The following is a 16,193-nucleotide window of genomic DNA, read 5'->3' as shown; positions in this document are numbered from 1 at the left end:
TTGATTCGCTCAAAAAGGAGAAAGGCTCGGTTCGCTCGAAAAGGAAAGACATTGATTTTCTTCGAATTATTATTTTTTTTATTTTTATTTTTTGTTACAGGGGAGGTCCATGTGCTTAATACAATGAAATTTTCTCCGAATTGATTAGGTGCTCGGAGACATATGGAAATCAAGATCAAGATATATATATATATATATATATATATGTATATATATAAATATATTGATGCCGGAAAAAGGTCCGAGTTGGAATCCTTTCCTTATCACAAAGAATCCTCGGTTCCTCTTTCGAGTCCTACTGTCGCTCTATGACCTACAAGAAGGGCTCTTTGGTTGGTGCTCGAGAGCCCCCTCCGATGCTCATGTTAGGATTGTATTTTTTAGAGGAGTAAGAGTGTGTGTGAGGTTGTGTCCTTGTGTTACCTTATAGAGTCTCTTTATGTATGCCAAGAATTTAGATAATGTATGCAGAGGGTATGAGATTGATTGGGCTTCGAAGATGGGCCTAAAGGCTTTCATGGACCGAATTCACGCGCGCGCGCGCACATATATATATATATATATATAATGGCGGTGAGTGTAGTTTCTGTGTACACTCATTCGGCACGTTTCACATTAAGCAATCACTTTCGGCCAAAATATCCATAAGAAGAGAAGTACATAAGCAGTTCCAATTCCCATATAATGTGTCCTCTGCCTTTAGACATTTGCCATATCTTCCCTCAGCATAATAACTTCGACCTATGGCCTCTTTCCCCTGTTGCTTTCGCTACTTCTTCTTTCTGCTGCCGTTTCGGCCACACCTCATCTTAATCGGATACCAAAGCTGAGTTTAGTGCGGGGGATCAGTTTCCTGCAGGACTCCCGAAGCACGGTGACGGAATCTGTAATTAATGATGAGAACTGTCTAGCCGAAAGAAACAGTGAGAACTGCACTTCCTTCTTTAACCAGACGCTCGATCACTTCAACTACAGGCCCGAGAGCTACACGACTTTCAAGCACAAGTACGTCATAAACTTCAAGTACTGGGGCGGTGCAAATTCCTGCGCGCCCATCTTTGCCTATCTCGGGGCCGAGGACCAGCTGGCCCGAGAAATACCTGTTGTTGGATTTCTTACCGATAATGCCCCTCAATTCAAGGCTCTTATACTATACATAGAGGTATGGCATCCTGACTTAATTGATTATATTGCCAAAGGAGCACTTGATGATGTCAATCTGACCGATACAAAAGAAAACTAAGTATATATATCCACCCTGAAAGTACTCAGGATTTCGATTTATTATGTGAAATAATTAAGTTAGATTTCATTGATATATATGTCAGCATCGATTTTACGGGGACTCAATTCCGTACAATTTGAGTCTAGCAGAAGCGCTCAATAATCCCGACGCCCGTGGCTATTTCAACTCGGCTCAAGCTTTAGCTGACTATGCAACCATCATCACTTACGTGAAGAGAAAATTGGACGCGCATAAATCCCCTGTGATTGTCGTGGGAGCATCGTATGGAGGAAGTAAGTTGAGATGATATCACATTTCGTACATATTTCGTCACACATAATAACAGCAAATTCAGTTACTATGCCGTCTTATCCTGAAAGAAGAAACAAATTTTGCTATGATTTAAACCTTTTTACGTGTACTTCACGAGGTTCTCATGCCTCTCTAGCTAAAACCACATTGAGTTACTTCATCGATCTACTCGATTCAGTGCTCGCTTCATGGTTCCGACTAAAGTACTCGCACATTGCTCTCGTGGCGTTGGCTTTGTCGGCTCCAATTCTTCTCCCCGTCAACTTCACCCTGCGCTATGGTTATTATACCATTGTCAGCAATGTCTTTCAGATAAGTTAAACTTGGGCGTGATCTCCTCTAATCAACTCCCTACTAATTGTTTACTATAACCACGTCCATCCCAATCGATTGTGCAGGAAATTAGCCCGACTTGCTATGAAACAATAAAAATGTCATGGTCAGAAATCGACCAATTAGCCAACACGACCCACGGACTCCAGAATCTGAGTGAGACTTTCAAAACTTGCAGGTATATATGCACATAACAGTAAGAACAATTTCCCGGTTTTATCTTCTCAATGGCAGTTATATGGTGCTCGATTTCTGCTAGTCGATTGTGTAAGATTAATATTTAATCTAATAGCAATAAATTACGCGGCGGAATAAACTGACCTCTAGCCATTACTTTGATGACGTTGATGATTTTGCACATGTCACACGATGAATCTGTAAAACAGATAAAACTGAAAGTGTCTTCTAACTCCTAACCTCTCCGTATGAGACATTTAGATGGAGACACATGCCCTTTTAATAAGACGGAGCTAGAGACCCCTCATAATATTATTTTCTTATATATCCTCCCATCAAAAAGATATTAACTGTAATCCACAAGATATTAAATATCTCACTCAAATCACGGAATATATTGTATGACATGAGGGCCACCTAATTGAGATATTATCTCCTTAATTATGTAAATACATAATATTTCTTACATTCTCCCACTTGGCCCCATGACATAAATATTTATGAGTGATAAACTTTATTTGGCCAAACTTGATATTCCCTGAACTGTGGAAACCTCCCACTTACCCTGAGAATGCTACACAAGAACCATGGCGGTGATACTTGGTAAGAGAGTAATTCCCATCCATGTGTCATGATGTACAACACTCCCAAAATAAGTACTTTAGGGAAACTTGTAACTTAAAATAAGTTATATGGTTCCTACTTTATATCCCAATGAATTCAATACTTTATTTGCGCAATTGATGAGAAATAGAATTCAACTTTATTCTCTAAAATAACAAAGGTAATACATATTTGTTCAAAGTATATCAACAAAAAAACTATATTGCGTATAGGCTCATACTTCCAACATGACCAATGAATTGTTTTACCGGTAAACCTTTGATCATTGGATCCGCAATCATAGCATCTGTACCGGTGTGTTCAATAATCACCACGTCTTTCTTGATATACTCCCTCACACTGAGGTACTTGATATCGATATGCTTACTTCTACTGTCACTTTTGTTATTCTTAGAGAATAACACTGCAGCTGTGTTATCACAATAGATCTAGATTGGTCTCTGTATGGTATCGACATCTTGAAGACCACTTATGAAATTCTTCAACCATAGTGCCTGTGTCGTGGCTTCATAGCACGTAATAAACTCTGCCTCCATAGTAGATGTAGTCACCATAGATTGCTTGATACTCCTCCAGGAAATGACTCCTCCAGCAAGAAGAAACACATATCCTGAAGTAGATTTTCTTGAATCTACACATCCGGCAAAGTCAGCATCCGAATAACCAACCACCCTCAAATGGTCGCTTGTAGGTCAATCGGTAGTCCTTGGTTCCCTGAAGATACCTCATCACTTTCTTTTCAGCAACCCAATGTTGGATCCTAGGATTACTCTGGTAACATCCCAGCAATCCAACTGCCAGACATATGTCAGGTCTAGTGCAGACCTGAGCATATATTAAACTCTCAACTGCAGATGCATATGGGATGTTCTTCATCTGCTCAAGTTCTAACTCATCCTTAGGTGACTGGTCATTATTGAATTTATCCCCTTTGATTACAGGGGCTGGAGGGGGCCGACAGTCTTTCATACCGAATCGCTGCAATATCTTATCAATGTAGGCTTTCTGAGACAGTCCTAAAGTTCTTTATTTTCTGTCTCTGTGAATCTCTATGCCAATGACATAAGAGGCTTCATCCATATCATTCATTTCAAAATTAGCAGAGAGAAACTACTTAGTCTCTTCCAGCAGACCTAAGTCACTGCTTACAAGGAGTATGTCATCTACATATAGGACTAAGAAAATAAACTTACTCCCACTAACCTTAAGGTATATACATTGATCAACAAGTTTCTCAGAAAATCCGAACGAAGTGATGACCTTGTGAAACTTTAGATACCATTGGCGGGATACTTGTTTTAGTCCATATATAGATTTCTTTAACCTACACACTTTATGACTATCATCATTAAATCCTTTAGGTTGCTTCATGTACACCTCCTCATCAAGATCCCATTAAGAAAAGCCGTTTTCACATTCATCTGGTGTAACTCTAAGTCCATATGAGCCACCAATGCCATAATTATCCTGAGCGAGTCCTTTTTAGAAACCGGAGAGAAAGTCTCGTGGTAATTTATACCTTCCTTTTGAGTAAAACCCTTGGCAACAAGTCTAGCCTTATATCGTTCGACATTACCAAAAGCATCTCTTTTGGTTTTATATACCCATTTGTAGCCAATTGTTACCGCCCCTTCTAGTAATTCAACGAGATCCCAGACTCCATTCTTAGCCATGGAATCTAACTCATCCTTCATGGTATCTAACCAAAATGAGGAGTTATCCTCACTCATGGCCTGTGAAAACGTTGTGGGGTCTTCCTTAGGCCCAACATCGAAGTTGGACTCCACAAGTATACAAGATAGTCATCAGAAATAACAGGTCTCCTAGTTCTTGAGGATCTCCTTAAATCAACTTGTTCAGTGCCCTGAATAGTACAAGTTGGCTCTTTTGGTTGAACCATAACTTCAGCAAGAGCAGTTTGTTCCTGATTTGGCTGCTCTCTATGATCGACTGATCGATTATACCTTAATGCAACCAAAGGTATTGTAGGTACCGAAACACCTTCTCGACCTTCTTCAAACTCAATAGTTCGAGTACCATTACTCCCACTAGGTTTAACATCCTCAAGAAACCTTGCATTATTTGATTCGAAAATTCGGGGATTGTGTGAAGGGCAATAGAACCTGAAACCCTTGGAATTTACAGAGTAGCCAATGAAAAAACCGCTAATGGTCCTTGTGTCCAATTTCTTTATGTAAGGATTATACACCCTTACTTCAGCAGGACAACCCCATACGTGTAAATGATTCAAACTAGGTTTCCAACCGCACCAGATCTCAAACGGTGTTTTAGGCACTGCCTTGGTAAGAACCCTATTTAATATATTCACAGCGGTCTTTAAAGTTTCACTCCATAATGACAGTGGCAACTCAGAATGGGCAATCATGCTTCTTACCATATCCATAAGCGTTCTATTCCTCCTTTCAGCAACACCATTTTGTTGTGGTGTGCCAGGCATTGTCTATTAAGAAACTCTACCTTCACTTTCGAGGAATTTCGCAAATGGACCACTCATTTGTCCATTCTCTGTGTATCGTCCGTAGTACTCCCCACCTCTATCACATCTAATGATCTTGATTTTCTTGTCTTTCTGTTTCTCTACTCCTGCCTTAAATGATTTGAAAGCCTCAAGAGCTTCCGCCTTTTCATTTAGAAGATAGAGATACATATATCTGGAATGGTTATCAATGAAGGAGATAAAATATCTCTGACCATTAAAACAAGGAGTAGGAAATGGACCACAGATATCAATATGTATGATTTCGAGAAGCTCAGAACTCCTTCAAGAACCCTTGGATGTCTTGTTGGTCTGCTTTCCCTTCATGTAGTCCACACAAGTCTTAAAATCGATGTCATCCAGAGTCTTTAAGACTCCTTCTTTTACCAATCTCTTAATGCTCTCTAAAGAGATATGTCCCAACCTCTTATGCCAAAGTAAAGAGGAAATTTCATCCACAGGATTTCTCTTAATACCAGCAGTTGCATGCAAACATAAATAATTCTGCTCAAAGTCGGGATGTAAATCAACTTTAAAGAGATTATCAATCATGGTACCACTACCAATCTCAGAATCATATCTAAAAATTGTCAATTTATTCTCAAATAAAAACTTGTAGTCGAATACAACCAGTTTGGAAATAGAAATCAAGTTTCTAGAAAAGTCTGGAATGTAAAAGACATTATTCAAATCTAAAACATATCTCGAAGACAGAATTAACCTAAATGTCTCAACTCCAACGATTTGAGAGCGTCTCTTATTTCCTGAGTAGACGAACTTCTTACTTTCCGTTGGATTCCTTAGGTTGAGAAATCCCTGCATGGTATTCACAATATGGATTGAAGAACCAGAGTCAATCCACCATGTATTCTTAGGAGCCTCAACGAAAAATGATTCATGACATACTAAAGAAATTGAGATACCTCTCTTTTCAAGCCACTTCTTATATTTGGGGCAATCTTTCTTTACATGCCCATCATTCCTGCAGAAGAAACACTTCACCTTACTGCCATCCGTCTTAGGTGGCACTTTATATTGCCTCTTCCCATGATCTTTTTTGCCGCTACCCTTTGGACGGGTAGCCAAATGTGCAACTTCAGGCTTGTCATGTTTCATCCTCTCCTCTTCTTGAACACACATGGTCAAGAGTTCTGTAATAGACCATTCCTCTTTATGTGTGTTGTAGGAGATCTTGAAAAATCCATACTCAGTTGGCAAGGAGTTGAGAATGAAGTGAACCAAGAATGGCTCAGAGATATCAATCTTCAGTGTCTTGAGTTGAGCTGCCAAGTCTCACATTTCTGTAATGTGTGCACGCACACCCTTTGAACTGTCGAAAGTCTTGCTAGTCAGTCTCTTCATCCGGGTACTTGCCAAGGCCTTATCTGATTTGGCAAATTATTCCTTAATTGCCTTCAGAAAATCCTTAGCCTTGGTCACCTCACCAACAGGTCCCCGTATGCTTTTACTCACACGAGACTTCATGAGCATGAGGCTTAAGTGGTTGGATTTCTCCCACCACTCATACCTCTCCTTGACCTCAGGCGCATCTGTATCCGTGGGAGCAGGTGGCTTCTCCTCACAAAGCGCATAGTCCAGGTCCATGTACCCCAGAGTGAAAAGAACCGACTCCTCCCAGTCAGAAAAATTTTGTCCATCAAGTATAGGAACATTAGCAATATTTTCAAAAACTGATTGAGGAAGTGCTGCAAAAATCAAGGACGTCAATTAAGTGCTATGCAAAATAAAAAATAACCAAATATAGTAAATTCCTCATCCCTTTGGGGATAGGCCGCAAAAATGCATGAATTTACTAATGAGACAAGCGAATTTGATAATTACGATGAAACTATTTCTTAATCCTTTGGGCATAGAACAATCCCACCATAATACCAAAATTTACCTTCTCAGACTAATCTAAGTCCCAAGACTAATAACTACCCTTTGGGACAAAGCGATTAATCTCACGACTCGATTACAATTTGATGCTAATAACTATATTGTAGTTTAACTATACATGATTTGCCTTATATAGGGTGTTTTGGCTACTCCTATATCCTTAAAAACACACTACATAGCATCAGAACCGGACAGAAAATAGCTGAACCAATCAGAACCGGTCAGAGTTACCCGAACCGGTCAAACCAGGATCTGAACCAGTCAAACTGGTCACAAGACCGGTCAAACTGAGTCAACTGGGCTGAGTTTGACTTAATGGGCTTGAGCCCAGCCCAGCAAAAGTGATTGGGTCGGATCGGGCTGAATTTGGGTTGGGCTAAACAAAAAAAATATGGGTCGGGTGCGGGTTTTATCTTCCTCACCCGACTTCTTCCCCAGCCCCGAAAGAAACCCTAGCGCCGCCTCTCCCTCTCACGGAATCCTAAGAGCCACCGCCATGCCCGCCAGTCATGACCGTCTTCCACGACGTCGATCGCGCCGCCACTGGCCGCAACTGTCGCTGGCTAGGCTTGAGCTCGAGAGAGAGTCAGAGATCGAGAGCAGAGCCGCGACGGCTCGGGAAGACTGAGACCGGGAGACCCGCTGTGACTGCATATCGAGGAGGTCACCACTGATTCCAAGTCGCCGGGACTGCAACCGATGACCCATGACGCGAGACCCAGCCCCTCGGCCTCTCACAGGTCGCTACCGCTATGGGTACTTGAGATCGCAGCGGCAGGGGCCACGATCGTGGCTGGTCTGGTTCGTGACCACCAGTAATCGGGCTGCGATTGTTTTCTACCGCGAGAGAGGCAGTCCCTCCGCCATCCCCAGGCTGGCTTGCCCGCGGGCCGCCCCCTTTGGTCACCGGAGAGGCTGGCTGCAGCCAACTGAGGCCCTTAAAACCCTAATCCGGCCCTTAATTAGCTTTAATTAACCCTAATCCGGCTCGATTAAGGCTAAATTCACATTAACCACATAACACAAACAATAATTGCAATGATCGAAACCCTAATTGCAAGAATAAAATTCAATCATCCTTAATCGACTGATAAATCATAAACCCTAATTGCATGATACTATAAAAACATCAAGCACAACTATAGCATTAAAGCATAGCATGAAGGTTGGCTCCGATACCAGCTGTAAGATTAATATTTAATCTAATAGCAATAAATTAGGCAGCGGAATAAACTGACCTCCAGTCATTGCTTTAATGACGTTGATGATTTTCCACGTGTCACACGATGAACCTGTAAAACAGATAAAACTCAAAGTGTCTTCTAACTTCTAATCTCTCTGTATAGGATATCTAGATGGAGACATGGGCCATTTTACTAAGGCGGAGCTAGGGACCCCTCAGAATATTATTTCCTTATATATCATCCCATCAAAATGATATTAATTGTGATCCACAAAATATGAAATATCTCATTCAAATCACGGAATACATTGTATGACATGAGGGCCACCTAATTGAGATATTATCTTCTTAATTATGTAAATACATAATATTTCTTACAGATTGTTTCCCAGTAATTAGTCGCGTTTTTTTTTTTTTCTGATTTTAGGCCATTGAGAGATGCTTCTGAGCTTAAGGACTATCTGATTTCTATGTACACCGAAGTTGCTTAATACAACGATCCGTTCAGAAATCCAGTTGCTAAGCTCTGTGATGCAGTGAATAGCAATCCAAGTTTGAGCGCACTTCAGCAAATATTCGCGGGAGTCGTCGCTACTTATGTTAATCTCACGTGCTACATTAAAGCCCCAAGTAATTATACTTCAGGTTCATGGCAGGTAATATACATATACATCAAGGCCATATGTCGAAGCTTGATTATCCTACCATTTATGTAGGGCTCGTCTGGGAATGTATATAAATGTGGTGACTCAATAAAATAAGTTTGTCTCGAACTAAGTGATTGATCCAATTATTTGAGCAGATATTTAGTGATATTATGATGTCAGTGGCCCGCAACAACAAAACTATGTTTCAGCCAGCCGAGTGGACCTTGTCTAAACAGAAAAATTATTGCAAGAGTGTATATGGTGTTGCTCCTCGGCCCATTGGATCTCAACATATTATGGCGGTCAGGTAACACGATTTTTAGGTTCGACCTTCCTCGACCAAGCAATTGCTTAGGCCTTAATAATACATTTAACTCCTAATAGACATATTTTTAAGAGATAATCGCAAAAGCTGAACCGTAATTGAGCCGCTCATACAATGCCGTCCGTCCACTTCTTTATCGTACTGTAAGTCATATTACGGTCATACCATATATATAGAGATATATTTTTCGGTGTATACCCTGGTATCCAGAATCCCAATGGATTCTGACTAATCCAGTCGGGTGATCGAGTATTAAAGGTTATTCTTCCTCCCAATAAGTGCGCTTCCCGGGGTTCGAACTTGTGTTCTCCTCCTTACGAGGGTGAGTTGTTTACCACTCAACCAACACTTTTGTTGGTTATATAGAGATATATTTAATCTCGACTACATTGATATCTTATATGTGCATTCTGTAACAAGAAAACATAGGCAGGACATAAAGCTGATTCTCCAAAGATTTGGGAGTAACATCATATTCTCCAACGGGCTCAAAGATCCTTTTAGCAGTGGCGGGTAATCGTTAATTTGATAACGAAGTTCAAGAAATATATAGAAGCACCGCATCATGGCTGATTTTTCTTCTGTTAATCTATTCAATTTCACGAAAGCTCGCCCGGAAAATTGTCCACACATGGCTGATTTTTCTTCGGTAATCAATTTCTAGGGTTTTGACAAACATTTCGGGTACCATTGTTGCTGTTTATACAGCCGAAGGTGAGTTCCTCTCCCTGTATATATGTATATATATATATGCTTTAAGTAGATTTTACTATCTGCTAGCTATTAGCATATTCTGTAAACTCGTTTTATGTGACCCTTGGTTCTAACAGCGGGTATATATGCCGTGCAATTGTTGCAGGTTCACATTGTTTGGACATACAGGCAAGGAGGACAAATGTTTCCGATCCCGATCCATATTGGTTGGTAAAGCAACGGTAGACCGAGGTCGAGGTCATGGAAAAATGGATCTGCACATATTATGACGATCTTAAGAAATTACAAGACAACTAGTGATTGTCGAACGAATTATGATCAAAGTAATCAGCATGCAATAGTACACGCCATCGGCTAGGAATATTATGAAGTTTTAAATTCAATTCTCGTCAGTGTGGCTGCCTATGTATTTTTATTTAGAATTTCTATTTCCTTGTAATAAAGCCAATGGCCTTCTTTATAATAAAACATTAGAAAAAATATATAATCATATTAAATATTTCTCTCGTGTCTTCGATAATTTGTTATTAAGTGTCCTCAAAAAATGCAGTACTTACTTGATATGATAAATCAAGAAAAGAGAGAACCCTAAGAGCTTTGGTCTATTAGTTAAGGAGGAGCTCATATATCTACATGATCCTGAATTCAAATCCACATGGAATCACCAGAGCGTCTTTGGTGTGATTACCCGCTCCGTGCGCTACCAGGGGTTCACGAAACCACGGGAATTAGTCGCGCGAAGCTCGGACATCCCGGATTGAAAAAAAAAATCATGAAAATACAGCGCGCTATCAAATAAATACAAATCCCAAGAAATTCAAATAAAGTACTGCATGCTAAGCAGGAGCAGTGATACTTAATCACTTAACGTATCGTACATATGTTTATTGTATTCATCTTTTACAATTACTGGAAACAGAAAAGTAAAGAAGTTATGATACTAGCTTGCCACTGAATCTGATGGAACACCTAAAAATTATCCAGGTCTAGAGACCCATGCGTTGGACTAATCCAGTCCAGGGCTCCCAACCATGCTAAGTTGGGTGTTGGGCGAACCCAACTCTAGGGTCGCTAACGAGGTTAGATCTAGCCACCCTAAAGGTCATATCTGGCTTCTTCGCCTTGAGAAAAGCGAGATAAGTATATTCATTTTGTTGGATATAGAGTGAAGGTAGCAGTGACTACAGATGAGCTAGCGGAGCCCGGTGGAGGTGTTGTGGCAGAGGATTGAAAATATGAACATGAGTAAGGTGCATTTTAGGTAATTGGCAAACTTTTTTTTTAACCTAAAAAATGATCACATCATAAAACATTTTACGTCGTTATGTTCACGCCTTTATCGGTTAACACCTAGCTATGGATTAGACATTAGACTAAAAGTTTATATAGACAGGATATCCAGAAGAAATTAGCTGTAAAACACTAATTTTATAAAATTACACTTAAAAGGAATTTCAAAGTTTAATTTTGAAAAGAAAAATTATATTTTAGTCCTGCAGTTTTAACTACTTTACTGTTTTCATTCTTTTTCTATTTTTGTCATGTACCTTTAATGACTTTTCTGTTTTTATCCTTTACTAACTTTCTCTGTTAATTAAGCTGACTTGTCATATTTTAGTAGTCCACATCATGGGCAAAGAAACACATTAATACCATGTGGCATTTTTATGAGTCGAACTGGACCAACCAATTTAATTTCCGATTTAGAGCAACTTAAGTCCACTCACTGGTCCCTCTCCCTTTTCTTTGGACGGCATAATGGTCATGTCTTCTTCTACTCTTCTTTCTTTGACGATGAAGGCTCGTATGCATGCAGTCTCAATCTCCTCCACCTCTCCTTTGATCTTTTTGATAGACGATGCAGGTGGCTCATCTGTAGAGTCTCGGTCTCCTCCTCCTCTTGTCCTTTGGTTGATGAATGGAATGCTCTTTATCTCTTCTCCTTCGAAGCAGCGAAGCTGCTGAACGTTGTCTTCCATGAGCAGCTTAAATGAATTTCACAGATTGTCGATGTGCAATTTAGGGATTTCAATTCTTGCTAAACTCTACTTTACTGATAAGAGTTCATTTTCTTATCTTATTGAGGGGAACACATAACGTAATATCGACAGAGAGAGAGAGAGAGAGAGAGAGAGAGAGAGGAATTCAGGGTTATCATGAAGGTCGTCCTTCTTTTCGAATCTGTATAAGGATCAATCGGCAAGTTCTTGATGAACGCCAGAATTGGATGAATTTAAAAATTGAGGGTAGAAAAGATTAGGGTTTTCTCGCCTAATAGAATGCTCTTAATTTAATTGTTGGTTCAGTCATTATGCTTAATCTTATACTTAAATGAATTTTACAGATTGTCGAATGTGCAATTTAGGGGTTTCAATTCTTGCTAAACTCTACTTTACTGATAAGAGTTCATTTTGTTATCTTGTTGAAGGGAACACATAAATTAATATCGAGAGAGAGAGAGAGAGAGGTTAATTTTGTTGGTTGGTTCAGTCATCGTGCTTAATCTTATACTTGTTAATGTTAATTTTGTTGTTCCTTTCATCAAAAGTTTGAACCGGTAGCTAGAGGTTCGTGCTTCTCGACAATTGTTTTGATGGGTGTGCTTGAGTGGCTGTTCTCCTTTCATTCCGCGAGGGATTGAATTGGTTGTTCTTGGTGTTTCGACAGGTGTTTCCGTGAAGTATGTGCTTGGGGGTTATTCTTCTTTTATTGGTGGCGGTTCTCAGTTTCGTTTGGTCCGTACCAAAGATCCAATCGGTCATGTGGCAATATAATTTGGGATGGGACCCACAGTTTTTTGACAACTCATCAATTTCAACAGAAAAAGTTACGGGGAAAAATGCTCGAAGGCATAGGATAGAAATATAAAAGTTGTTGAAGGTATATGATAAAAATAGAAAAAAAAATTAAAAACAAAAAAGTAGTTAAAGCTATGATTAGAATTATAATTTTTCCTTTTGAAAAATACGAATATCGCAAAATAAGTTTTAAAAAATTATCAATAAATCATTTAAAATCAATTTAGTATATTTGAGATTATTGTTAAAAAATTAAAATTAATCGCTCAAAATTCTTATTTGTTCTTAAGAACCAAGTTTTTTTCCCTTCAAAATGCTAATTCTGTATAATATGAAAAACGTGAAACACATAATAAATAGAACACTAGTTTCTCAATTTTGCTATTATCATCTAAACCTTTTTATGTGTACTTCACGAGGTTCTCATGCCTCTCTAACTATAACCACATTGAGTTACTTCATCGATCTACTTGATTCAGTGCTTGCTTCGTGGTTCCGACTAAAGTACCTGCACATTGCTCTGGGGGCTTTGGCTTTGTCGGCCCCGATTCTTCTCCCCGTCAACTTGACCCTGCTCTATGGTTATTATACCATTGTCAGCAATGTCTTTCAAGTAAGTTAAACTTGGCTGTGATCTCCTCTAATCAATTCCCTACTAATTGTTTACTATAACCAAGTCCATCCCAATCGATTGTGCAGGAAATTAGCCAGACTTGCTATGAAACGATAAATATATCATGGTCACAAATCGACCAATTAGCCTCCACGTCCCACGGACTCCAGAATCTGAGTGAGACATTCAAAACTTGCAGGTATATATGCACATATCAATAAGAACAATTTCCCGGTTTTATCTTCTCAATGGAAGTTATATGGTACTCGATTTCTGCTAGTCGATTGTTTCCCGGTAATTAGTCGCGTTTTTGTCTGATTTTAGGCCATTGAAATGTGCTTCTGAGCTTAAGAACTACCTGATCAATATGTACATCGATCTCGCTCAATACAACAATCCGTTCAAAAATCAAGTGGCTAAGCTCTGTGATGTCATGAATAGCAATCCAAGTTTGCCCACACTTGAGAAAATATTCGCGGGAGTGGTGGCTACTTATGGTAATGTCAAATGCTACGTTAATGCAACAAGCAATGATCCTTCGGGTTGGTCATGGCAGGTAATATACATATACATCAAGGCCATATATCGAAGCTCCATTATCCTACTATTTATGTAAGGCTTGTCTGGGAATGTATATAAATACGCCAACTCAATAAAATAAGTTTGCCTTCGAACTAAGTGATTGATCCAATTATATGTGCAGATATGTAGTGATATTATGATGCCACTGGCCTGCAACAATGAGACTATGTTTCAGCCGTACGAGTGGACCCTGCGTAGCCACAAAAATGATTGCAAGAGCTTATATGGTGTTGCTCCTCGGCCCCATTGGATCTCAACATATTATGGTGGTCAGATAACACGATTTTTACGTTCAACCTTCCTCGACCAAGCAATTGTTTCGGCCTTAATAATGCATTTAACTCCTAATACTAATAGACATATTTCTAAGAGATAATTTCAAAAGCTGAACCATAATTGAGCCGCTCATACGATGCCGTCCATCCACTTCTCTATAGTACTATAAGTGATATCACGGTCATACCATATATATATGTATGTATATATATATAATCTCGACTACATTGATACCTCATATGTACAATCTATAACAAGAAAACATATGCAGGACATCAAGCTATTTGGGAGCAACATCATATTCTCCAACGGGCTCAAGGATCCTTTTAGCAGTGGCGGGTAATCGTTAATTTGATAATGAAATTCAAGAAATATATATAAGCACCGCATCATCTTCCCTCTTTGATTGATTGGTCTGTCTGGTAATCGATTCAATTTCACGAAAAGCTCGCCGCAAAATTGTCCACACATGGCTAATTTTTCTTCGGTAATAAATTTCTTGGGTCTTGACAAACATTTCGGATACCATTGTTGCTGTTTATACAGCCGAAGGTGAGTTCTTCTCCCTATATATGTGCGTGTGTGTGTGTATATATATGTTTTAAGTAGATTTTTACCATCTGCTAGCTATTAGCATATTCTGTAAATTCGTTTTATGTGACCCCTGGTTCTAATATCGGGTATATATGCCGTGAAACTTTTGCAGGTTCACATTGTTTGGACTTACAGGCACGGAGGACAAATGTTTTCGATCCCAATCCATATTGGTTGGTAAAGCAATGGGAGACCGAGGTCGAGATCATGGAAAAATGGATCAGCACATATTATGATGATCTTAAGAAATTACAAGACAGCTAGTGATTGTCGAACGAGTTATGATCAAAGTAATCAGCATGCATTGGTACGCGTTCTCGGCTAGGAATATTAAAAGAAGTTTCAAATTCAATTCTCGTCAGTGTGGCTTTTTCTGCATCTTTATTTAGAATTTCTATTTCCTTGTAATAAAGCCAATGGCCTTCTTTATAATAAAAAAAATTAGAAAAAAATATAATCATATTATATATTTATCTCTTGTCTTCGATAATTTGTTATTAAGTGTCCTCAAAGAATGCAGTACTTACTTGATATGATAAATCAAGAAAAGAGAGAACCCTAAGAGCTTTGGCCTATTAGTTAAGGAGGAACTCATATATCTACATGATCTTGAGTTCAAAATCACATGGAATCACCAGAACGCCTTTGGCGTGATTACCTGCTCCGTGCGTTGCCAGGGGTTCACGAAACCACGGGAATTAGTTGCACGAAGCTCGGACAGCCTGGATTGAAAAACAAGTTCGAGAAAATACAGCGCGCTATTAAGTAAATACAAATACCAAGAAATTCAAATAAAGTACCGCATTCTAAGTAGGAGCGGTGATACTTAATCACTTAACATATCATACATATGTTTATTGTATTCATCTTTTACGATTAGTGGAAATAGAAAAGTAAAGAAGTTATGATACTAGTTTGCCACTGAATCTAATGGAACACCTACAAATTATCTAGGTCTAGAGACCCATGCGTTGGACTAATCCAGTCCAGGGCTCCCAACCATGCTAAGTTGGGTGTTGGGCGAACCCAACTCTAGGGTCACTAACGAGGTTAGATCTGGCCACCCTAAAGGTCATATCTGGCTTCTTCGCCTTGAGAAAAGCGAGAGAAGTATATTCATTTTGTTGGATATAGAGTGAAGGTAGCAGTGACTACAGATGAGCTAGCGGAGCTCGGTGGAGGTGTTGTGGCAGAGGATTGAAAATATGAACATGAGTAAGGTGCATTTTAGGTAATTGGCAAACTTTTTTTTTAACCTAAAAAATGATCACATCATAAAACATTTTACGTCATAATGTCCACACCCTCACCGGTTAACATCTAGCCATGGATTAGACATTGGACTAAAAGTATATATAGATAGGACATCCAAAAAAAATTAACTATAAACTAAT

General features: G+C 39.2%; 1 protein-coding gene across 1 annotated transcript; it reads left to right on the top strand.

Moving 5' to 3' along the window:
* Nucleotides 1-308: 308 nt before the first annotated feature.
* On the top strand, nucleotides 309-15,196 carry LOC116203962 (lysosomal Pro-X carboxypeptidase-like). The gene is made up of 10 exons (XM_031535962.1): nucleotides 309-373; nucleotides 727-1,162; nucleotides 1,329-1,518; nucleotides 13,214-13,347; nucleotides 13,434-13,546; nucleotides 13,672-13,903; nucleotides 14,051-14,203; nucleotides 14,471-14,543; nucleotides 14,707-14,757; nucleotides 14,912-15,196. The coding sequence occupies exons 1-10, from the start codon at nucleotides 309-311 to the stop codon at nucleotides 15,061-15,063; spliced, it is 1,599 nt and encodes a 532-aa protein (XP_031391822.1). The 3' UTR covers nucleotides 15,064-15,196.
* Nucleotides 15,197-16,193: the final 997 nt, after the last annotated feature.

This window comes from Punica granatum, chromosome 1, assembly GCF_007655135.1.
Source record: "Punica granatum isolate Tunisia-2019 chromosome 1, ASM765513v2, whole genome shotgun sequence".
NCBI lineage: Eukaryota > Viridiplantae > Streptophyta > Magnoliopsida > Myrtales > Lythraceae > Punica > Punica granatum.
This window is presented reverse-complemented; position numbering and strand designations above follow the sequence as displayed.

What these genes read in the sequence shown, in the direction of transcription:
- LOC116203962 (XM_031535962.1), top strand. Translation starts at nt 309, where the DNA reads ATGACCTACAAGAAGGGCTCTTTGGTTGGTGCTCGAGAGCCCCCTCCG. An exon ending in CTCTTATACTATACATAGAG is followed by an intron (nt 1,163 to 1,328) that starts GTATGGCATCCT and finishes TATATATGTCAG; the next exon opens with CATCGATTTTACGGGGACTC. An exon ending in CAACATATTATGGTGGTCAG is followed by an intron (nt 14,204 to 14,470) that starts ATAACACGATTT and finishes ACAAGAAAACAT; the next exon opens with ATGCAGGACATCAAGCTATT.